Here is a 25190-nt window from a genome sequence, read left to right as displayed (position 1 = left end):
AATAAGCCCAGATGAAAGCAATTTAGCTGATGAATGGTGTGCCATAGTGTTGCAGAACTTGGTCAAAGAACCTACTCTAAGCAGAGCCTGAGACAGAGGATAACCTCAGACAAAGGTCGTGATGCTAAGACTTTAAAAAAGGTATAATTTTGCAGAGAGCAGAGAGAAACAAAGCAGACGCAGAGCTTTTATTTCACGTTAAGAGGGTAGGATAAGTGATCCGTTCCAGTTTCCCAGCAGCGGTGAACTGGAAACCACCCCTGTATGCAAAGGAAGGCGCAGATTCCTCCTGCCGTCTGTCCTCCCACCTCCCAAAGCCTCCTGTCCAAACCACAGGGACTCATCCCCAGCTGGACGCTCATGCATTAAAATACTGTGCTCTGATTTCAAGAAAGGTTTAGGGGGTGAGGCACGGTGGTGTTTGTCCTCTTCAGACCGTGAACGATTGCAATATGCCAGAACACTAACCTGCTGGGCTTTTTTTCCTGTCTGCAGCTAAGCAGAGATTAACACGACCAAAGCTGTTTATTTTGGAAAGGGGGAGTGCAAGAGGGGAGTACAGCGAGAAGACAAATTAGATGTTGCTATTTTCACCAAAAAACAATACATCTCTACTACTATTTAAGGGAAGAAACTTAATTGACAAAACATTTTTAAGGTACTGCCACAAGAATTAATGGGAAAGTAAAAGTCGATTTTGATACACATCTGTTTGGAATTGCAATACCTGAGCTATCCTTGAGATGGTGCAAATGGCACGCTGCTGGCTGATTGCTGCTATCATTAAGGGACCAGAAGGAAAAAAAAAAAAAGGAATACGCTAATTATAACCCTATGATTTTCATTTTTAATGGGTTCTTTTTTTATTTTTTTTTCCACTTAATTGTCTGGAACAAGTCCCTGAAAACCGGCAACCACTCGTAGCAAAGCTGCCGTTGCTCTAACAATCAGCTACTCTTACTTGCCCCCATTCTGTTTTTCCACTTTCTTTTTCAAATCTGCCACCTAAAGTACGGCAGTATTTCATTGACCTGCTATTCGTGGCTTTTTATAAACAAATTGTGAAGTTTCGGAATGAAGAAATCCTGGGTGAAAGAAGCAGGTGAAAAAGCATGTGTGAGAGGTGAGGTATTCCAAGGAGCAGTAGGAAGAAAGGAAATTACTTGTTGATTTTACTGAAGTAGCTAAATGCTTCTTAAAGAATTTCTGCTTAACGTTTTACAACAAAACTAAACCTATTTCTTCCTTAAAAAAATGTAAATGCTCAGAGATAACATTACTCTTTCCAAACCCCTTTGCTGTGCTAATATCCCTATCGATATACAATCTGCAGAGCCACCTGCAAACTTGTAATTTAATGACTCCCTCAAAACTTCAGTCCCATTTGTCAGCCCCTTCATCATCACCGTCCTGTTATTTATAGCTGTAATAACAGGCAGCAAAGCTGGCCCTTACCAGAAAAGCCTCCCTCACTCTCCCTCTGCCTTCATTGGATCCTGTTCTTTTGAAGCGATCGGAACACACAAATGTAGCCACCCACCTCTAGGAGAAAAACTGAGCTGCAGCCCTGGTGAAACATAAAGTTTATTTGACTAAAGTGACGCAAAAATTCTTAAAGAGCTCTTTGGCAGCAGATTATCTGGAAATCAGACCATGTGAGGGGGACTGGTGTACAAAAACCTCCCCAAGATGCTGAGTTGCCCACAGGCTGCGTTCCCGAGCCGCTGCAGTAAATGTGGGTGAAGGTTCCTCCAGCTTGGATAACTCCAGGGAAAGCACTTCAAACCCGGCCGAAAGACAGGTAACAAAAGACTTTACGATTTTGTTTTTTCACACGCAGCTACCTAAAGTACTTTGTGAAATTCGGACGGACTCCTGGAAGGCTGTCAGCAGAGCCTACCTTCCGAAGCAAGCAGACACCAGAGGTTCCTTAACTTCTCCTTGCCTCTTTCCACTTTGGCTGTAAAGCCTGAAATGCTGATGACACTTTCAGTCCTATGAATGTACTAATTGCTTCGTTTTAAAGTTAACTTTTAAGGTCTTAGAGTGATTTCTAAAACACTGGGGAAAAAGGACATCTAGCAAAGCTATGGGAAACAAAAACACAATGATGTATTAATTTTTGGTGAAAGTTTACTTTGTCTTTTATTTATTTATTTATTTATTTTTATGCTTTTGTTTGCTTTCCTGCTGTTATATGCCTTTCTCTGTCTCGTTCAGGCACTTGTCCAGCAATTACGAATGTTGGGAGTCAAATGCCTGTAGCTGAACATGTTGTGACAGTCTGAAATCTTAGAGTCTTGGCAGTCCGCATAATTGCATTATTAAAGCAGGGTTTATATAAAGTTTACCAAAATTAAAATGAACTATAATGAAAAATGGAGAAAAGAAGCAGAATCTGAAGCAAAAAATCATTGCAAATCATTTACTTTAAAATGGTAAACTTTATTAACCAAATTAAATTGTATTTTAAAAGACAAACTGTGCCAGCACAGTAAATTATCTAGCTCAATGGGACAGGTTTGTTATAAGTAATAAATCTGTACATAAATATATGTACAGTCAATCATGTTTACTGCTGAAACTGGCTTGCTGGGTCAGTCCAAGTAAGACAGAAGTTGAAGTGAGGAATGCAGTGTAACTGACCATATAAATAGTCACTTTTGTTGTGTCAAGAGAGCCTGGGAAGGAAAGGACAGTGCATTTAATGCCTCTGGATGCTCTGGAGGTTTGTGACATTTTGTAAATGTGGGCTGTTGGCTGTCAGGCATTTTAACAGGAAGGCTCTCACGCAGCTAGGCGTCATCTTCTGTGCTTTTGATGAGTGAATTGATCATAATTGTCCTGGAGAGTACTTCGGGAAGTTGGCAAGTGACCGCTGTGGGACTGTTTGGTAACCGAACAGAGTGGTGAATTTCAAATGGTTCTACAAATTAACAAGAACTGACTCCAAACTGGAAATTTAATAAAAACCCTAAGCTATTCCCACACATGGAAATGTGCAGTGTATTTAAGCTCTTTCCTGTTTCCGTCCAAGGAACTATAAACTGCTGACTTTTCATTAGAAACAGCATTAGAAGCTGAAAGAAACGTTCACTCTGAATCCCGGGGTCCCCTCTCATGCTAACATTTTAGCTCTTTTCCAAAACTGAGTTCCTGCAGCTCTGTTGAGCTGGCAGTTCGTGGCTTTTAGAACTGACACGACATAAGGGAGCCGTCCACGGGATGAGTGTTTCACAAAGCACTTAGGTAGAGCTGGGAGCCTGAATAAAGGGGCTGTGTCTTGGAGACAGCCATTAGCAAGCGTCCTTCAGTGAAGCATCATCTGGTGGCTGTTTCTTTGCTTTCTTCAGACAAAACCATTCCAACGCTAAGTGTGCGTATGCTGGCATATACGTGCAGCCAGTCTGTGACTTCCGAGTGTGCAAACGGGTCTTTTACTTGAAGCACTGTGCAGATTAACGTGCCTATGCAGTTATATCACGGAGCAGTGCCCTGTTCCTTTGGTGACATTTGCTGTTTTACAGCCCTTCCTCCAAGCTGATATAAATAATTCGAGGAAGACTACAAAAGGAATATCATTCCCTCCAAGCTTATCTGTTTCCTTGCACTCCATGTGGACACTCTCAAGCCAATAAAAATGCATTTTCCTCCCTTCTCTCTGCTCTTTAAATAACTGTCCTCAGCTTGGCAGCATTCCCACTCCTATACCGCACCTCTCTTCTCCACACATTTCTCCAGGTAAAATCTCTCTTTTCTGCTGACTCTTGAATTTCAGACCGAAACATGGGCAAGGTGATGCCGTAAGCCTCACAGTACAAGTCGATACTCCCCCAGAACTGTTGTTTCCAGAACGATTTCCACATCTTACCTATACTAAGCCTTATCTGGGCACACACGAGTTAACTGGAGAGCTCACTCCTTGGGCTGCTCCTGCCTAAGCAGCCTTTTATTCCCCCAGAAGGGTCATTGTCTCAGGGGGACTGCTGGTCGAGTACAGTTCTACTCTCCTTTAATGAGAATGGGAGCCAGCCCTTGGAGGAGTGCAAGTGTTCATATACAGGCCCAGTTTGCTACCTACATACTGTAAATTTCTTCTAAAATAAACATCACAGTGATGTGCAGAAGTGCAAGACCTGCAATGTATGGAAAAAATTCACCGGATCCATTAATTTCAGCATGTTTTGATCACTCCTTATCCCAAACCAGTTTTGATTCTTTTAAAACAGACTGGAGAAGCAAACCAAAAAAAAAAAAAAAAAAGCACCTGAAGAGCTCATTTCTCAGTTGTTGTGCTTTACACATGGGCTTAGATCTGCTTTGCACGTAACATTGATGTATCATCTTGTTATGTATTAATGAATATCAGTTTTTGAAACCCGAAATACAATCTGTCACACTTCCTACCAGCTCACCTCACGGAAACAAGTTAATAGAAAAGGATGTTCTTGGTACTCCTTTATTTTTGATGAAATAAGTACATGTGAACGTATTCAAAAGCATAAGTTACTATTTTTTTGAGTTATGAACTCTAAATGAGACTCATCAATGACAAACCAGGTAAAATTCATTGCAATGTAGTGCAGTCTAGTTTCAACATTTAAATGGCCGATATTTTCTTTTTTTTTTCTTACTTTTTTATTTTCTAACAGCTCCCTGCAGTACAGGAGCATCTAGGCTATCCCGTAATAATTTGATTAAAGGGTTACTCCCGGCCTGTGCAAAATCAGGATAAATTTGAAGCCTCTATACTCCTCCACACCACATGGCAGCCAAACAGGCACTCCCTGACTCCCTGACCCCCAAGAGCACAGGAAAAGGATCAGTTTTTACAAGGTTCCCCCTGCCATCCCAGTCACAAACCTCCCCCATGCGAAAAGGCAGAGTAGGACCAGCGGCAAACAAGACAGCCTTTTTCTGGGGGGATACCTGACTTCTCTCTTGCCACACAAACCTCTTGTGTCATCTTCTAGACAAAAGGGTTTCCTTGGGCTCTTTCCATCTATATGCGACTGCCTGTGTGACCTGCGACTTCGTTGCAGGGCGTAACGTGCACTGCAGCAGCTGCACGATCGCAACGCTCGTCAGTACTGGGTGACGGCAGTGAGATGTAGGTCAGGTTAGCAGAAATCATCTCAACGTTCAATGCTGTTTGCCAACAGCACAGATTAACTTTTTGTCTTAAGAGTTCCGAGCCGTTTAATTTTTTGCAGGTGCTAGCATGAAACCGGCCAGAAACAGTGCAGCTGGAGCGCTGGCACTGGTGGCAAGAGGGGGAGCTTCACCACGGGAGCGCAGCTGCAACCCAGGCGGTGGCTGGTACTCGGCGAGCGCTGCTTTAAAAAAAAATAGCACATTAAAAAGGAAAATAATTTGTTCAAAGCGAAATGTATGCAAATATACATTTGCAACTGTGCGAATCACAATGTATTTGATCACTGGGAGGCCAGTAACGATTGCTGCAGTGGTGCACAACAGGAACACGCCTGAAGAAGCCTGGTGCTGCCGCCACCAAAGTGTTCACCAGGCGACATCAAGTTTTGCCTCCCTTGGAGCATCGGGTATTTGCTGCACCTCAGCCTGATTGTTTTAGTTCCCTCGGCACATGAAAATCAAGTTTGTCCTTTAAATATACAGAGGATGGGAAAATCATTTTGTATCGAAGTGCTGGGAAGATTTATTCCATTGCATGGCAGCGCATTAAAGGAAAGGGATTCCCACATTGCCACGAGAGGTCACTGCATGCCTCCAGAAATAAAACAAGGCAATGAGACAACTCCGAGGCTCCCTGCTCAGAAAGGAACCGGACCCCAGGCCAGGGATGCTCCTCTAGGACTGCTCTGGTAGAGGCAAAGGAGTTGGGTTTGTGCAGCTACAGGGCTGGCTGAAATTCAGCTCTGTGTAGGAGTAACCAAAAATTATAATTTATTTAATATTTGCCCTATGTGAAGTGCGTTGGTGGCTGCAGCCAAGCCCCAAGAAGCACACGGCTTGGGTTCTCCATCCTAGCGCTCCCATCGGGTGATGCAGAGCTGGGAGCCCAGGGCAGAGCTGTGGCTCTGTCCCTGGATCTCCTGGCACAAGGAGGGGACAGGACAGCTGGCAGCACAGGGACAGCTGCCCACAGGACAGCAGGGGCACCAGAGGGAGAAAAGCCTCAGGCACGAAGGGTCTCCAAAAGAGCAAGGTCACACTTGCAAAACAAAAGAAAAAAGGCACAGCCAAAAAGAGCAAAGTCACACTTACAAAACAAAAAAGGCACAGCTTTCTTTCTTTTTTTTGACTTTTTTCTTTTTATCTTCAGCTAACTAGGTTGGTGATAAGAAGCCAAGATGAATTTATGTAAGCACAACCTTTGCAACAGCTCAGATCAAAAATCCGTACTAAATTGCCATTCCTTACATCATTCGCTCTAAAGGCGTGTAACACTAGGTCCTGCAGGGAGATGGGCACGTGTAATTAAATGGAGGCTGGGCTGGGCAAAATCCTTCACTAATAGCATAATTTTCTCCTGGCGATTGTCCCTAATAATCCTAGAGTACTTCTCAACTCCAAGGGCTCTACTTCTGCCACTGTCGCCACTGTTTGTAGCAGTTGCAAGAAAAAAATAAAATAATAAATTACATTCTACATTCTCCTGCTTTTTTTTTTTTTTTTTAACTGGATAATGAAACCTTATGGGTCTGTTTTCATGTGCCAACTCTGCTTCTGTGAGCACTACTGCATAGCTCTGGAGTCTCACTGCAGAGATTTCCCATGGTAGCTGACGAGCTGTAATTCACTTTCAGAAAGAAATAGTTCAAATTCCAGCTAAAGCCCCTCAAAGCGCACAAGTCGTTTTGCAAACTTGAGGCTCAAACTACTGAAAATTCTACCTAGCTACGTAAAGTGATGTGATATTCCTCTCCTGTGGTCTGCAAAAGGAGCTTAGATTTGGGTAAGACAACGACCTTGTCACAGATCCAGGAAACCAACAATATCTTCAACAATCTTTCCTCGGCAGGAATGTGCCAAGAAGTGTCTATGTGCGGAAGCAAAATGTTTTATAAATACAGTAAATGCTTAATTCTCAGGTGTGGAAAATTCAGTCTCACAAGATAATGAAGTTAAATCAACATCCTTTACTGCTTTCCCACTTATGAGTAAGAGGTATAAAGTCCAGAAGGGCTCAGGTTACTTTTCCATATCCCTATCTTACACTTAACATGCTCTGTCCACGATGGAGAGAAGGATTGGCTGTGGCTTTTCCTAGGATTTTCATGTTGCTACCAGTGGCAGCACAAGCTCTTTCGGGACATGTGGAAGGTTTCGGACTCCAAAGACACTCAGGTTTTATAGTCTTGCAGGTAAAACAGAAATTACTCTTCTTTGCCGTAGTATTTTTCTCTGGAACCCTGAAGATGTTTCGGTCTTTGTGGATGATTAACTAATAGTAGCAAAGTGCTGCAATTGTAGGAATTATGCACTGTTATACACTGCTTGCTGTGTGATGAAAAGAACATTATCACGGTGAGCACAGAAAGTAAGCGGGAACAAACGAGAGGTTTCTGGAAGTTACAAAAATACCTTCGAGGGACTTCTCGCTGGAGAACATCCCCTGCAACCAGATAACTTTCCTTCTGCTTGCTTGTTTAGGAAGAGCCTTAGCAAACTGTCTTTTTACAAAACTGAACGCTGGCAAAAGACGTGAGTTTTAATAGCTCTGGCAGTGAGCAACCTCTAGCGATGAGCAAATATTATACCCTTGCTGCTCTAGTTTTTCCAGCAGTTGAAAGTGAAATAATGCTTATCCTTGTGCTCAGGATGTTGCACTGATACTTACTGCGGTACAAAATGCTTCGAAAAGGGAAAGTGAGTTGTAATTAACATCATTTAGTATGTGGGGGTATCACGGCTTGTTTGACACTTTCCTAGCCATAGAGCAAGGTTAGTGCATGTGCAGCACCAAGGCTCAGCTCCTATTCCGTCATTTCATTAAGGGCAGCTGGGCATTCACACTACCTAACAAACGAGCAGAAAACTGAACGTGACCAGAGGAATCACGGTCCTTTTTCTGTTCTTTTTATATTCTCAAAGAAAAGTTAATTGATCTCTTTTTCATTTCTGAATGACTGGTTTCCCCTGCATTCCTCAGGTAAAGCCAGGGATTTGCTCAGTGCCTGGGTTTTTGCTGGCAGCAGGCAGTCCCTCAGGAGCAGCACCCGGTGCCCTTCCCAGGGCTGGAACCACGGCGTGAGCAGACCCGAAGAGAGTGAGAGATGCCTTTATTTCTGCGAGGAGTTAAATAAAATGGGAGACAAATTTTGTCCTATGTAGACCCCAATGCTAGTTCTTACTGACTCAAAACAATCAGACTGAAGACTCCCGGTCTTTTTTTTCCCTCGTTATTAGAACTGACTGAACGTTAAAAGATAGCTGATGCAAAAGCACTGGCATTTAAATACTTTTCTAAACTTTCATTTAAGCCTTCCAGATCTGCTTCTAAACGTGGCAGACACAGTGGGATTTCTAAAGAAATACGGTCATAAAATGTAACTTGTATATCCATTGTTATCTAAGTATTTGTTTAATTAATTCTGCTCTCTTAATACTGGGTGAATCTAAAAATTAATGGTAGAAATCACAGTATGAACTTACGAAAAAGCAAACACAAACCAAACAGTACACTCCGCCCTGATGTGTGCAAAATGGGAGTCCCATAACCTCCTGGTGTGTGAAACCAGTGCTCGGAGGGACAACTCGGTACCAGAAGACAGCAGGACTGTGACTGCCTGCGAGTTGCCCCACAATGCATAAAATCCATCAAATCTGCTGGATATAACAGATCTGCTAGATCTGTTATAAGCCAGGTACACCACCTGCAGCTGTAGGAGAGGATGATTGCTTCTTTCCTTTCTCCGTACACAGCTGAGAGTTTTGCTGGTACATCCTGAATGGATTATCTGCTAAATATCACATTGCGTGCTGTGGTGGTTAATTATTTCCAAAAGTAATTTAATCTCAGAACCTGTTACAAGTGCTGGTAACATGAAATTACCAGCATCAGTAAGCCCAGTAACAGATTTTTTAAAACTATTTTTCATTTCTTAGATGGTGTCCGTGCCTTCAGTCTGATGGATTTAAAAATGGAGGGGGAATTCTAAGAGCATTGGGAATACAGTGGAAACAAAAGCGTGGGAAAAGAAGCCACGCGGCCGTGCTGCTGTCCCTCTGCAACTGAGCAGGACAAAGCTTGGAAAAATGGAAAAAAAGGCAACGAGCAATGAGACTCAGCTGCTGACTTCCAAGAAAGATGTCTCAGGCTGCAATGAAGAAGATGACTGCAGAGAGAATGAACTTCTGATCAGGAACCCTAAATCTGCCATGCGGCTAGTGGAGGATGGGAACAAAGTCCATCCCAGCCAGGGAGATAAGGAGGAGGCAGCTCCGATCTCAAATGGCTACTCAGGGGTTCAGAGCTCTGGTCCTTGCAATGGGATGGGAGGGGTGGAAGATGCCCAGTGCACTGCCCCCGCAGCCACGACCACCACCACGACCACCACCTCCGCCACCTGCAGAGCTGAGGGCCAGCAGCAGCTGATGGAGCTGGAAGACAGAGAGACCTGGAGCAAAAAAATTGACTTTCTACTCTCTGTCATCGGGTATGCAGTGGATCTGGGAAACGTGTGGAGATTTCCTTACATATGCTATCAAAACGGAGGAGGTCAGTGACCGGTTCTATATGTTGTTTTTAACATCCTTGCTTAGAAATGAATGAGTTTAGTGGCTCATTTTAATACCATACACGACAAATGAGTAAGGGGAAAATACTTTTCGAGCAGACGGAAAAACCTAAGCAACGGGATAGGGTAGGATATAAAAAATCAGTACAACTAGAAACTGAAAGCTGGTTAGGTGCAGAACAACCTTGCAGGAGAAGACACCCAAGCCCTGCCCAAGGGCTATCTACAACCACATAAACAGATATGTCAAAACACTCACCAGGAACACTAGGACAGACTCACCGACATTTCAGCCAAAACACAAATCTAATCAAGGAGAGCTAGGACAGGAAGGACTTTTGCCTCCCTGATGTACACAGGCATTCTACTGAACTTAATTATTTTTGTCTATATCTCACAATTGTATCCATCGCAGAAGCAGTAAGGTCTTTGTGAACCCCACCTATACTCGCTACAAAAATGTGAGAAGCCTGGCCTGAGTGCTGCTTCGCATTCACACTGCTGCGCAGTTACCCTGCTGAGAAATCCCAGGGTAATTCAGCATGGCACACTGGCTAGGGAGGGGATATGCATTGTCCCTGGGGGATAGGAAGAACTCTGTTTATGGAGTGTTGGTACGGGTGGACGAGAAGTCCTATGAAGAACTGTAACCATCTGCTTGCTTTCTTGCAGGAGCATTCCTCATTCCGTACACAATCATGGCCATCTTTGGAGGTATTCCTCTCTTCTATATGGAACTAGCGTTAGGACAGTACCACAGGAACGGGTGCATCTCAATCTGGAGAAAAATATGTCCCATTTTCAAAGGTAATGAAGGGAAATGGAAAATTACTAGGAACTTTCTGAATAACTGAAAGATTTTTCTACAAAGATGACGTTTCTGAGAAAAAAAGCTGAAAATCACATAGAGCAAAGTAAGGCTAGTTCAACACAAGATTCTGGCTTTACAAAGAAAGCTTTCATAAGACTTTATGTACATATCTGTAGGTGTGTGCCTGTGCTCTCACATACACGTGACGTGCAACTCTCCGATTGACTACAGAGAGGCCAGTCCATTTTGTCTGACCCAAGCTTGAAAAAAACAAAACAAACAAACAAGCAAAAAATTAGTTACTAAAATAATTATAATATTACTGAACCCAAAATTAAAAACAAGAAAGAAGAAAGATCCACTACTTCTGTTTCAAAGATACAAGGAAATGAGTCCCTGTTTGCAGTCTTTTAGAACAGAAAGACCTATTCTTCATGCTTGTTACTCTTGCTAGAGCTCTGGTCTTTTTTTTTTTCCCCTCTGGGAGTACAAGATGGCAGTTTCTAAATTCCACATTTTAAGAGCAGATGAAACAAACTATTTAAGCGTATTTTGTCTTGACTAAGAATGCTTTTTTAGAATCAGAGCCTGAGTGTTTCCGAAGCCACAAGAAATTCCAGTGTGGTAGACACAGGACAGGGTATGTGTGCCTCCTGCAGAACTGCCTTAGGCAATTACTAACTGTAGTTGATGTGAATAAACAATTCCTTCTTTTCTGTGGCCCAAAACTCACTCGCTTCCTGGAATTATTTCCTACCTTACTAGGAATTGGCTTTGCCATCTGTATAATTGATCTTTACGTGGCCTCCTACTACAACACCATTATGGCGTGGGCCTTTTACTACCTCGTGTCCTCCTTCACGACGGAGCTGCCATGGACCAGCTGCACAAACGCCTGGAACACAGGCAACTGCACGAACTACTTCAGCAAGGACAATGTCAGCTGGACCCTGTACTCCATCTCTCCTGCAGAAGAATTTTATACGTAAGTGCATGTAAGTGAGGACAGTAATATCAGACAGAACGGTGGAACACGTAGCAAGGTTTTCTTTGGAGGGGGAGCAGGGGTGTTTAGCAAGAGTATTCTTTTCTAAAGTATTCAGATAATCAAATACTTGTAGGGGTATGTATGCTTAGGGTGTGTGGGAGGGTGCTCTGTATTTTAGATCAGAGGTTCGCAATTTTCTGGCCTTTATCAGCTGTCAACACTTATCATTTATCATCAGTGGTTTACCACAAATGTCAAGCTTGTAATTAAAAAAATCCCAAATGATATAACTCTGAAGGCTACTTATCAAGGCCTCAGGACTACCTGTAATGCTCAGACCACAGTATGGGACTGCTCAAAGCATACTGAACATAAGTATTTGTTACAAAAATATCTACACTGTGTTTTTCTTTCCTCTTTCAGCCGCCAAGTTCTACAGGTGCATAGGTCCAATGGGCTGGATGACCTGGGGGGCATTAGCTGGCAATTGACCCTCTGTTTATTGTTAATCTTCACCATTGTATACTTCAGCATCTGGAAAGGGGTCAAAACATCTGGCAAGGTGAATGCAAAAGCAAGACAAATCACTTGGTACAGTATAGCCTAGCAGCAGTTCTAAAGGAGCCAATTGACACGACAGAATTATCCCAGACTGCCTTCACGGCAGGGGTTATGGCCTCGTGTATTCGGGAAGCTCTTACCGCAGTGACTGCAACTGTTACCCAAGTAATACACCACCAAGTAATTACGCCACCTTTCTGTGGACAAGAGCAACCCTGCCCAGAGAAAGCATGGGTATTTATGTGCCAACTGCCCATTCACAGAACTTTTGAGAAGTTCACATGAAGATGCTACAAATGCTAAGAGTTATCAATTGTTTAACTTCTTACCATCTGTTAATTTTCTACCCATGGCAAACGCTACCTTCATGTTCCCCTCCCAGGTGGTGTGGGTGACTGCCACATTCCCATACATCATCCTCTTTATCCTGCTAGTGAGAGGTGCAACTCTGCCTGGAGCCTGGAGAGGTGTCCTCTACTACCTGAAACCTGACTGGCAGAAACTCCTGGCCACTGAGGTAAAAGCATTATAAAAGGGCAGGGATTCACTTTTAGCCACGCAGCATGGATATCAGCATGTATAAACTTTAGTGCCTACTCCCAGCATTGAGCATGATTACACACACGTCTTAGTTTGGACTCAAAAGCCTGACTTCATGCTTTTGTTTAAACAGTCATGCTATTCTTTCCATAATTATATAGTGGCTTTTTGTTTTGTTTTTAAGATTAGACAGGTTTCCTGGTTCTATTCTGCTAGTTAAGCCCACCATCAGTTTAACTCGAGCTATTAGGGAATGGCGAGCAGCCTGGCATCGAGCAAGAAGCTGTTATGATCCCTGCTACACTGCAACACAGTCCTTTACCTACAGCAGTCACACTGAGCAAACTAATTTTACTAAACCCTAACATCTGGATTAGCCACAGGTTTTCTGCCCGGGAGGGGAGAAACTGGCAGACTTCCCCCGCCCAGCAGTGGCTCCAATTACCCGTACTTAAAGTGCAGTTACCAGAGCTGAAACTTAAGATCTCCAACCGGTGACAGCCGCTGGCAGAAAACCCCAAGGAGTCTCCAGCTGCCAGCTAACACACGACTCAGTGATCAGTGGATACGTGCGAGTGCTCTGGAGAAGGAAGAGGTCAGTTAGGCCTGCGTACACACCCAAAGTTCTGAAAGAAAGGAGGGATGAGGACAATACTGAGCTAACCACAAAAACCCCTTCCAGTATCTGATTTAGCTTTGAGCTCAGGGGATGACAAGCAGTCCATCAGGCTCAAGGCTGCGCTCACTTCGCTGCTTATGAAAGTCTCTAGTGGGGAGGGTGAGGGAAAACCCCCAAAGCAATAAATACTACAAATACAAAGATAAAAAATTCCAATGTTTGCAAGTCTGCCACTGCCCAGCTGATATGGAGAGTTTTGAATGAAGAGGAAATGAAAAGACACCAGTCTCTGATAAAGCAGCATCTCCAATAAGGGACCACATCTTCTGAAAAAGCAATAAAGGGCACTGATATTGTATTGGATGTATCTGAAGTGAGGACAGCAGATCGCAATCTGTGTGTGCTGGACGATGACAGAGTTCTGTCTGTGGCTGATACGGGATGGCCTCACGCGATGGAAGAGAGTATGAGAAATGAGTTGTAATGAACTCCAGCCTTCAATCAAAAGAGGAGAGACGAATGCGGGCTTTCACCTTCAGAAAGAGAGCTGATATTAGTACTTTAGGAACACTACTCGCTAAGGCTGTGGCCACTTTTCAAGTACAACAGGCTTTTCATAACAAGATCATCACACTTGCATCTGTCATGGCTACAACAAAGCTGTATTGAGTCCTTCGAACTAGAACTGCACCCACACTGTCACATGTATTTTAATGTGTCGAGGAAAAATATAGGCAGCGATCATCTACTGCTTATCCCAGAGGACTCACAGCCAAACCCCAGACTGCTCCACAGCACACGAGATTTGGAGGAAGAAAGGTGGCCAAGCCCACCATGAAATCACGGACAGAGTGTTTTATATACATTCCAAAAGCTACGTTAATCTGATTACAGGCAAACCACTGTGAATTAATCTAAGATACTGTCAGAAATGAGTACTTAAAACAGCGTATAAAGAAATACAGTAACATTTTATCCATGGTAAATTCCTTGAAATAAATCCTAATTACATCACCAATGAACACAAGCATAGCAAAGGCATGAAAACTATAGTGGATGTTAGTACCTGTCTCAAATCTAAAAAACAATTCATATTCCAACATACTCTTTTAACAAAATACTTCTTGGATCAGGACTAGAATACAGTCAGAGTAGTGAAACACAATTTTGTATGGCTAAGTGATATTGTGAATCTGCCAAACTCATTCAGTCTGTTTCATGTCATTTCTTCTTGACTTTACTGTTTTTCAGGTTTGGGTGGATGCAGCAGCTCAGATTTTTTTCTCCCTTGGTCCAGGTTTTGGGGTCTTATTGGCTTATGCCAGCTACAACAAGTTCCATAACAACTGCTACCAGTGAGTTCTAACTTATTCTATATGTAAAATTAAGTATATATATATAAGTGCTTGTATTAATGAAAAAGAAACACAGTGCTGGTGAAAGACACTGAATTGCCAAACCTGTATACACATAAATCAGACAGTGCTGTAACAGAACAAAAGTCCTTATTCAAAGATTCTGTAATCTAAAACAGTTTTCTCTCTGTTTGCCTACCCCAAAAGAGAGAATCTCTATCAATTAGAGCAAGGAAGCTTAGATGTAGAAATGTGCCAAAAGAAAATGGCACAGTCCTCTGACAAACAATCAGATTACAATTACTTATTCTCAGCAGTCGGTATGGATATGACTTTAAGTCTTGAGCTGAAAGGCGATTTGTAGTTGTTTCCTTGTTTTCTTAAAAACTGCTATTTATACAATTAAATACATTCCTCCTCCACTCTTTAATATTCCTATAGTAATTCCAATCCTTTTAGAAGTCCGGTATTTCTGTAAGCATAAATCCAGCATTTAATCCTGTGCCAGACTAATGTTATAACCTGTTTGAAGTTCTTCCTTAGGAAAAGCACTGAGAAGTAGCTTTGTTGCTGTTTGTTTGTTTTCCAAAATGCACTCATAGTTCTTTTCACCGCATTCCCCTAGTTTCTGTAGGACTCTGTTCAGATGAGTAACGCACCCCATCTGGTAGTAAATTACCCTTCCCATCAGACGCCGATTCCCTGACATGAGTTAGGTCTTCTGTTGCAGAGACGCTCTGGTTACCAGTACCGTGAACTGCATGACTAGTTTTGTGTCTGGATTTGTCATTTTCACTGTGCTGGGATACATGGCTGAGATGAGGAATGAAGATGTATCAGAAGTTGCCAAAGACACTGGTAGGCTAACTTTCTGTACAGATCTCTCCAACTTCTTCTAAGAGAATGTATTTGCACCGTGCTAACACTTACCTCTAATTCCTACACCAGGACCCAGTCTGCTCTTCATTACCTACGCCGAGGCCATTGCAAACATGCCTGCTTCAACTTTCTTTGCCATCATATTTTTCCTGATGTTACTCACGCTGGGATTAGACAGCACGGTGAGTAGACAAGATCTAAGAAAGCAGATCTGAAGAGGTGCATGAATGGCATTGGGTGTATGATGGCCTTACCCCAGCAAACACCAGAAGCAGAATTACAACCATGGTGCTGTCACCAAAGGGCTCTAAAGCAAGACCGGCATCTCCACGCACTTTCTGTGAGACAGCAGCTCTTCCTCTAATTTCGATGTTGGAGAAACTGAGGCCAAAATAAAATTAAATGATTTGTCAAAGTCACTGTGATAAATAGTGAGAGACCTGGGAACAGGGCTGAAGCACTTGATTCACAAGCTCCTGGTTGAACGCAGCCTTACAGGTTCCTTCTCTTCTGTACTTGTAAATTTATAAGTCAATTAGTAAATTCTGGATTTTTTTTTCCATGCTAACTGGATTTAAAAGGTGGGAACTAGTGAAGGCCTTCTCAACAGCACTACAAAAAGGATGTTCTAAAAATTTGCTACGTAAGCCTGTTTTTACAGATTGTGAATCAGCACCTTCCAGGAAGGCTGAACTCAGTTGGCTGCACTGTCTTGGTCGCAGTCTTATCAGTAGCTTACTCCTTGTAGTGCTTCCTCTGGGTGACAGGCACTTCTTACTGATGAGGGAAGACTAAATCCCCGCCCTAAAGAGTTAAAAAATTCTGAAGAAAGTCTGTCTGAACAGCAGTTGTACCAACTCTACAGGCAGGATAAAGCACCAGTGTTTCAATCATCTAAAACTCCTCTTCCTGGTAAAACTGTCCGCTATTTTCCATTGATTTTTCAGTTTGCAGGACTAGAAGGAGTGATTACTGGAGTACTGGATGAATTCCCTCATGTCTGGAGCAAACGCAGGGAATTGTTTGTCCTTGGTCTGATCATCATTTGCTTTTTGGGCTCATTAGCAACCCTGACATTTGTAAGTATTTTACCCCTCCTCAGCTTTCCTTACTGGCAGTTTTCTGCAAATGATGACTTGGAGAGAGAGTATTTTTTTTAAAACAGATTTAGGAAGTCAGATTAAATCTCTCGCCTGTTTTCTTTACGTGTTAGAAACCTGTATTTGTAATGAACGTGAACAGTATCTCTCACTAGGAAATGTGTTGTGAAACAATTGTATTGCAATTCAGCAAAACCCTAACGTGCCACAAGTCACAAATGATGCAGCTGCTGCCCCAACTGCTAAATCAGCAAGCAGAGATGCATCCACGTTGCATACATGGTCTACTTCTCACTCTCCAAACCTCCATGTTTAAAAATATTGTGATTTGTTACTTTCATTTATCCAATGTTTGAAAAATATTTTTAAAAGAACGATTAAAAAAATATGTTAGAGATTGCTGTAACTATTGCTGGACCGCTCTCCAGAAATTTCTGCCAATGAATGTCCCACATCTTCCTCATCAAATCAAGCTGGAAAGCATCATCAGTCACACCTTAATTACCCCTTCATCGCTTGTGGGATTTTGTTTTCACAACAAGCTAAATTTTGAATTGTGAATGCAATGATCATAAGGGACAAGGAAAAAAATACTTGGCTTTCCTGTCGCACTTCACTCCCCTTGCTCATTAACAACTCTCTTCTCATTCAAAGCATTTTACAGTAAAGTTTACTGCAGACGTAGTTCCTCTCTGGGACGCAATGTCCTCCTCCTTCATCCGATTCTAGGCATCCCAAATGGAAGGAAAGCAAAGCAACACCCTAGTTGTTTCCTGTTCTGTAACTATGACTCAGGTTGGAGAAAGAAGACACAGAGGGCATGCAAAAAACCACTCCATCACACCCCAATAAACCTCATTTGTGCATTAAAATCCAACTAGAACAGCCAGCAGATTTTCAGCTTTCTAGCTCTTCTGCATGGCACTGGTGGAGTATGTTCACACAGAGCCAGAACAGACCAGCAGCACAGCCAGGGATTTCACAGGTCACACCGCAGCAGAACTTACACATCTGTGAATATTTTGGTCCAGGTGAAGACAATAATAAAAAATAGTGTTCCAGGATTCCCGTCACTGGATCGCTGGTTCACTGCTAATACGATCTCCTTCGCAGGGAGGCGCATATGTGGTGAAGCTGTTTGAAGAGTACGCCACCGGCCCAGCTGTCCTGACAGTGGTGTTCCTGGAAGCAGTTGCTGTGGCCTGGTTCTACGGTACGTCCGCTGCCACGGGGCAAAACAATGCTAACGAGCACTCCTGAGCTCCTGCGGAGCGGCGTTTCCTGTGTCTGCAGGCAAGATCGCTGTCATCTCAGGGAAAAGTTTGCCTTTTTTTACCTCCCACAGACCCTCTAGTTACCAAATCTGTGAGAACTGTTACTGATTGGTCTCTGACAGATGTATACTGACATCTAAAAACAGTAAGAGACATCATTCAGAATAATTACGGATTAATAATAATGTAGTTAAGACTTACAGGAACAAAACAGTATTTCAAGATGGGTTCTGAATTGATTTGCTGTGCATGCATCTACTTGGAAAAACATGTTTCTGCTGTCACGACTCCTGCTGCTTGTCTCCACAGGCATCACCCAGTTTTGCAACGATGTGAAGGAAATGCTCGGCTTTGCCCCAGGCTGGTACTGGCGAGTTTGCTGGGTAGCAATTAGCCCCATCTTCCTTTTGGTGAGTTTTCTTCATAGCTTTTCTTTTTGGATCCAGCACAAGAAAATTATCACTGAACAATGCAGTTCCTTAAAATTCTAAAAGTTTACACAATTTGCTTGTGAAGTTCTTTATTAACAATTTTTGTTAAGCCCAAAATGCCCAATTAGCGAAGAACCTAATACAATGCTGCAAGGTCTTGCTACTAAACCACAATTTTAAGGATTTTTGTAGATGAGCTGGGTAAACAAGACTAGGTTATAAATAATTCTTCTTTCCCCCTCATGAACAAACATTACTTTGTTTTGTTGCTTTATATTTGCCTCAGCAAATAAAAATGATGAGGAAACATACTGTCTGGGGAGCAAAACCAAGGTAGGTAAATACACTGTCCCAGTAACTGCTGACTGACACGTAGAGTACTCCATATAACATTTACAGCAGTTAATTGCAGCCTTTCTAAATCTACATTTCAGAATTGGAAATACTGTCCCAATGTTTGACCTGGCAGGATTATTGATAACATTTTAACATCAAGTGTTCATTTCCTGATCCAAAATTAGTTCGTGCTATCTTTTATTGTCACTAGCCTTAGCGGGAGCAGAGCGGGTCAAGATGGAGTTTATGAGCACCGAACGTAGATTTAAGACCTACAGAACAAATTCAAAACACTGTTGTAATGATCAATGCATGTTTAACAGATTTTCATTTTATTACCCATAGGAAAAGAAGGAAAAAAAAGACTATAAATAAAAGCGTTACACCACAAATAATTTTTATACTACTGTCCTCTTTGTGATCCTAAAACAGTAAAATAAACAGAAGCAAACAGCTTTGGTGATGTGGTTACTAGGCAGAGCTATTTGTCCTCGCTGCGGAAACTAAACCAAACTAAGGAAAGCCCAGAAGGCAGCATGTTATTTCTCTATGGAAATTTTAATGGAAATTTTAAGGACAGAATCCTTATCTTCTAATAATAATCTGGAAAAACCGAGTCAGAGATCCTTCCAAGGGCAGTCCCAATATTATTCACGTAGTGTTCAGCTACGAAGTATTTGTTGTTTCACAAGAACCTTCTCAGTCATGAAGGATGTGCAGAGTGAAGATGACGAATCAAATTCTGAGTAAGACTTAGCTATCTATTTTTTTCCGCCTGGGAACACAAGGGATGAGGAAGACCTAAGTGCAGCACCAAAAAACAGGCACGTTTTGTAGGAAGCCTGAAGCAGTACAACCTCGCTCAAGACAGGCAATCCCAGAATCACACAACAGTGATTTACTCCCTAAATTTCCTCCTTAGGGACCTAAACCCATAAGAAAGTTGCTCGCTGATGAAAATGACAAAAATAAAATGGGTGTAGGCACACCACTATCTGCGGAAGTTGTAGTGTTTGTTTAACTTTAAAAATCCACTCATTTATTTTGATTATACATAAAAATAAAAAGCACACTCAGATTATAGAATAAGGAAATGACCACAGAGGATATGAAAGAGTTATGAACTGTTGGGAAGCGTATCTTAATGCATCATTCTTAAACTGTCTTAAGCAGGGAAGAGGGCAGAGCAACAGGAACAACACAGTTGGAATAATTAAAATGAGTCCTAACTTTTTTTTCCTGTTCCCACGTAGTTGTTGAATTGCTACAATAGGGATTACTTCTCATCCCACTTGTTTCAGAGTAGACACTTGCAATAATTGTAGAATTCAACTGAATGAGCAAATAAAAACCATGTTCAGAGCTGAAATTTCAGACCTCATTTCCAGGCTAGCTGTACATGTCAGGGCTGCTGTGATCTTTGGATTCATAAACTACATGAAGGAAAGCCATCTAACAGCATTTGTGCAGGTGGCAGCAGAATACCGTATCCAAACCAGTATTAGCATTTGCAAAAGCTACTGAAGAACTAAAATTGTGTGGATGAATATCACAGAAAATATGCTAAGTTTGTAGAAAGTAAGTAACAGAAAAAAAATGGGAAAAAAAATATCCTATCACAGAGGAAATGGGAGGCTGCTGTGATTACCATATGTAAGTACTTTAACGGTATTTGAGAGAGCATGAGCACGGTCTCGAACCCAGCAAAGAATGGCGTAAGGAAAACAATACAGGGGCTGCAGGTTAAATTCAGGCAAACCAGAACTGACACTGATAATGGTTAAATACGAGGCAAGTAGCTAAAGGAAACAGCACAGTTTTCATTTCTGGTGGCTTAACATCCACGTGATGCCTTTCTGGAAGGGATCTTTTAGCAGGAACCAAGCTGTAGGGCTCAATACAAGGATAACTGCATGAAATTCTACAAACTGGTATCGATCTCTCTCTTTTTTTTCCCTTTAAGTATACAAGCGTGGTTTCTTTTGTGGTTTCCTGTTTCTTTTTCAGTTTGTCACTTGCAGCTTTCTGTCCAACCCTCCTGAGCTACGACTTTTTGATTATAATTACCCCTACTGGACCACAGTGTTGGGTTACTGCATAGGAACCTCTTCTGTCATCTGCATTCCGATCTACATGGTTTATCGGCTGATCGTCACTCCAGGAACACTGAAGGAGGTATCCAGTAGGCTCTGTTGTTTCTATTTGACTGTTAGGAAGGAGGTGATATCTATAAGTATTATACGTTAATTTTTCTAGGATTTGATGCCCTGGGCTGTTTTGTTCCTGGGCTGCTGACAGCTAATTGTCTTTTGCCCATTCTGAGTGATTTACAAGTCTCCCAGGTCTCACTGAGCGGGTTAAGATACGTATTCATATCAATTAAATTAATTTTTTTTTTAAGCTCTGGTGAACTGGAGGCTTTCCCTAGAGATCACACATGACACAGCATCGTATGTGTGCATGAGCCAGTGGAAGACCAGTTCCCCTGGGTGTGCTTACAAGAACAAGTTTCTTTTTCTCTCCCACACTTAGTAAGATTTCTTTGACATAAATCCATGACAGTCTGTGATGACATTTTGGGGATTTCTCATAAGTTCATGTAAATACCAGTTCAGAGAGAGTATGTTCAACTAGCTGACGGTACCCACGTAAACATCGAAGTCCTAAAGCATTAACATGACAGCTATCAAACTGATTTAATTGTATCTGTTACAAATAATTAATAAATAATACTGTGCATTTCTATAGCCCCTTATGGTTTTATAGTGCTAGGATAACATAACCCTGAAACATCCTTTTCTTGTACCTGATGAGGCATAACTCAAACCAGAGTCAAATTTTTATTACAAATCCCTTTTCAAATGGTGCTAGTGTTATTTATTACCTATAAAATGAAAACATCTTCTAATACTGATTTCTTTGCAACAGCGTATTCTGAAAAGCATCACTCCAGAAACAGCTACAGAAATTCCTATTGGAGACATCCGCATGAATGCAGTTTAAGCTAACCTGTGTTCTGGGGGAGAGGTGGAGCAGAAAACCTAACTTTCCCCATACTCTTCCCCACCCAAAGAATTACGTTTCCAGCTGAGATAACAACTGGAGGAGCTTTCAGTGGAGGCTCTGTCACTGACAATGGGCATTTGGAAACGTGATGCCTCCAGCACATTTATCCAAGCAATCCGATGAAATCTGCCGAGCACTTCTAACCAGACTGAACCGACTGGGACCAATTCGTTCTGGAAACGCAAGGACGTCTGTGTGCATGAGAATACCACTGCTCCACGCGTGGGCACTGGGGCTGGTTGAAAGCCTGCGTGACTGCCAAAGCCTCTGTGGGACGAGCGTCAGCGGGTGGGATTAGGCTTAGAATCGCAAGTGTGTGGCAGTACCCCTGTATTTTCCTCAATGTGATCGTTCGTACTGGGCAATGTTGTATTCGCTTCTAAGGTTCTAATTGCTTAAACTACAGTGAAAAATACAAAAGTATTTCCGATAGCCATATATTACTCAAGTAACACAGGGTTTTATAAACTAAAATATACTAGTAAATTCTGCAAACCCTAGGTTTGTAGGGGAGTCGTGAGATGACGAGGAAACAATCCCGAGCAGCACTATATAGCACTCCGCACGAGTTAGCACACACATTTGGTAACGTTTATCCTCCTTTTCATTTCCCACATTTCATATTTTAACAGTTTCTATTAATTGTTTCTTGCTTAATACATTCTACAAAATCCATTTTTGCAATGTAGGCTTCACTTTCCTTGAGACACAATCAAGCAGAATATATCACGGGTTACCTCGCCAGTATTTAAGTTGCTAGCACTTACTCTATAAAAGTTTTCATAAATAAGCTAGATATTCGCAAAAATCATTGCACTGACAGACCTAATGTTTATTCCCAAGGAAACTATATACCAACAATGAATTATTTGGGGTTCAGATGCCAAAAAGTGGACTCTCAAAGATCTGTTTATTTTTTAAAGTCAATTCCACAGCTAAAATTGGCTGGAGCCTGCAGCTTTTTCTATTGTTTCCTAGTAAAGAACTAAAGTTTAGAACAACCCTTTTGGCTGGCTGACAAAAGTACGTTTAACAAACTACGCAAGCCTACTCTGAGGATTTACTAGCTCCTGTTCTTGTGTGAATTACATTTAGCTTTCACCCCGAAGAAGAAGAGGAGATCATTTTTTTTAACAAGACGTTCAGCAGGATAGGTTCTGATCAGAACTATTTATATTAAATTTTGAGGCACTGATACACAAATTAACTTCCATGCACATACTGATCTCTTCCTATTAGGTATGTACATACGCCTTCCAACAGGAACTGCCCTTTAGACTGACTGCAGTCAGCTGGAGGACAACAGTTTTGCTGCAGTTACGTGGAAATTTAGAGAAACCTAAGTAGTCATCATTTATGTAAAGACATTGTATTTTTACTCTACTGCATAGATTATAACAATCTGTGAGAAGTAAAATAAAATAGAGCGTAAAAGTCTCTTTTGTATTTCATGGTCTACTTAGGCAACATACTGCTAGAAGGAACAATGTCATGTACATGTTCAGAGCAGCAGGCATTAAGAAACCCACTGGAGAGTTCACATCAGTACAAAGAACTTACCTGGTCAGAGGAAAGCAGCAAGGGTGCAATTGCCTTTTGAAACCATTTTTCTTGCTTCTGTTGTGTTTTTCTGCTTAGGTGTGCAGACACCTCGTGGAGGAATGCCTCCTACACCTCAGCTACTGACTTCGCTTACCTTTAGGTCTCGAGCCCAACTTCCAATCAGGAAATAAAGTGACAATGACGGTTCTTTCCAAACTACAAACATAAGTCTCCTGCACTATTTTAAAAAAGGGAGTAGGTTCTTGCATTGCCACCAGAAAAACATAATAAATCTGTCTTACTGGATGGTTACTCACACAGGCTAGTTCTGAAGCGTACTCCTCAAGACTATTTGAAAACTACTTCCAAAGCTGACTTCATTGTGAGGAAAAGACAAACGGTTGAGAATCTGTTTAATAATAAAAATGCATTTGGATTTCAAGTTGCCAATCAGAAAATTACTGTTTTTTTAAATAAACATTTCTGTTTTGAGCTCATCCATTGAAAAAATACATATGAAATGTCAATGTAAAATGAACGATGTACTCATATGTATCAAGTGTGGGAAATAAAGGAGAAAACCCCACCCAGCTTCTCCATTCTTTAGACTGGTGTTCAACTAATGCTAGGTATCTTACCTCCTAAATGGGAATTTTCAATAGATATATCTTACAGATGTATTTCTTGCCAGAATTGATACTCTGTTCCATGCTAGGCTCATAAATAAATACATATTTTAAACTCTTACAGTTCCAATTTTTAGTCATTTTTGTATGCCCACTTGCAAAAGTCTCTTTTAACAGGCATTCTGCTACCTTCTATTAAGAAAGGTGATGGTATAGCAGAAATGGTTGAGTTAAATACAAGCATCATTTGCATGAAAGACAAAGTTTCTCTTTCAGTCCTTGCAAACAAACTGAAATTGGGAACATTATGGAATAATTTGCAGGATAGTAACTGCAGAAATCACTGCTATTTAGTGTCCAATACTACTGACATGTTATTCCTTTATAACAGCATTTGAAATGGCAAAAGACGCATCTTTAGTTCATATTAAGACACCAAAATACAACAGCCATTGAATTTCTGGGTGGATTTAGCACAGAATGCTGAGCAACATCCCAAGAAATGCCAGTTTTTTCTAGTGGATTAGAACTCAGCCAAAAAGCCCCGATCTTAATATAGATTCCTGTTACAGTCACAGTGTAAAACTGGGCGAGTTCTCTCAGCTTGAATTTCTCAGTTGAAAAAATCAGAATAATGCACTGTGACTACAGCTGTACCGTGAGAGATGAAAGCTTATAAAAATATTTGAAGAGAGATACAAAAAGCAAAGCAGACGTGTAAAGTCACAGGAGAAAATATTTTCAGAAGTAGGCAATCCAGAAGATCACTAGTAATGTTACATTTTTATTCTTTTTTCACCAGGATAAACCAATGGGGGGTAAGGAAGCCCTCAAGAAGTAGATTTAAAAGGCCTTTCTTTTCATGAGTAATACAAAGATAAAAAACATGTATGTTTTCATTCTAAAAAAAAATGATTTTGCAAGGTACTTCAGTTTCCCTCAATTTTGATTTCATTTATATTTATCATTGATTTTTCTTCCTTTTACATATCCACCTGAAACCATTTGCAGTAACCAATATTTATCAGGTAGCCCATTTTGATACTATATGGGCTGCACTGCAATTCAGACTGTTTGAGGCAAACAAATTCTTCAACTCACCTTCTGCTTGTCAACCACACCAGTATATCCCACCCTCTACACTGAATGGTGAAAAAGGAGTTACTGAAACTGGTAAATTAGGAACACGTTTGCCTTTCAAGCAGAGAATTAGGCTGGAGTTTTAGCTGTACAGAACTAGGCATTCCCTCCACCTTGTACACGGATGCATCTGTATTAATTCATGCGGCTGTTTAGTTACAAGTGTTGCAAGCTGACTGTAAGTCATCAGTATGTGCCTT

General features: G+C 41.6%; 1 protein-coding gene across 2 annotated transcripts; it reads left to right on the top strand.

Moving 5' to 3' along the window:
- The first annotated feature begins 1412 nt into the window (after positions 1-1412).
- On the top strand, positions 1413-23971 carry SLC6A4 (solute carrier family 6 member 4). Of its 2 annotated transcripts, XM_048074025.2 has the most exons (15): positions 1413-1801; positions 8135-8251; positions 9091-9703; positions 10395-10529; positions 11299-11518; positions 11945-12083; positions 12465-12599; positions 14493-14596; positions 15327-15454; positions 15545-15657; positions 16423-16554; positions 17689-17788; positions 18159-18259; positions 20624-20791; positions 21545-23971. In XM_048074025.2, the coding sequence occupies exons 3-15, from the start codon at positions 9241-9243 to the stop codon at positions 21617-21619; spliced, it is 2013 nt and encodes a 670-aa protein (XP_047929982.2). In that variant the 5' UTR covers positions 1413-1801; positions 8135-8251; positions 9091-9240; the 3' UTR covers positions 21620-23971. The 2 variants fall into 2 exon arrangements, with proteins under 2 accessions (XP_047929982.2, XP_013051948.3); XM_013196494.3 differs by lacking the exon at positions 8135-8251.
- Positions 23972-25190: the final 1219 nt, after the last annotated feature.

This window comes from Anser cygnoides, chromosome 18, assembly GCF_040182565.1.
Source record: "Anser cygnoides isolate HZ-2024a breed goose chromosome 18, Taihu_goose_T2T_genome, whole genome shotgun sequence".
In the NCBI taxonomy this organism is placed as follows: Eukaryota; Metazoa; Chordata; class Aves; order Anseriformes; family Anatidae; genus Anser; species Anser cygnoides.
Note: the sequence above shows the minus strand (reverse complement) of the source record. Positions and strands in the feature narration are given on the sequence as shown.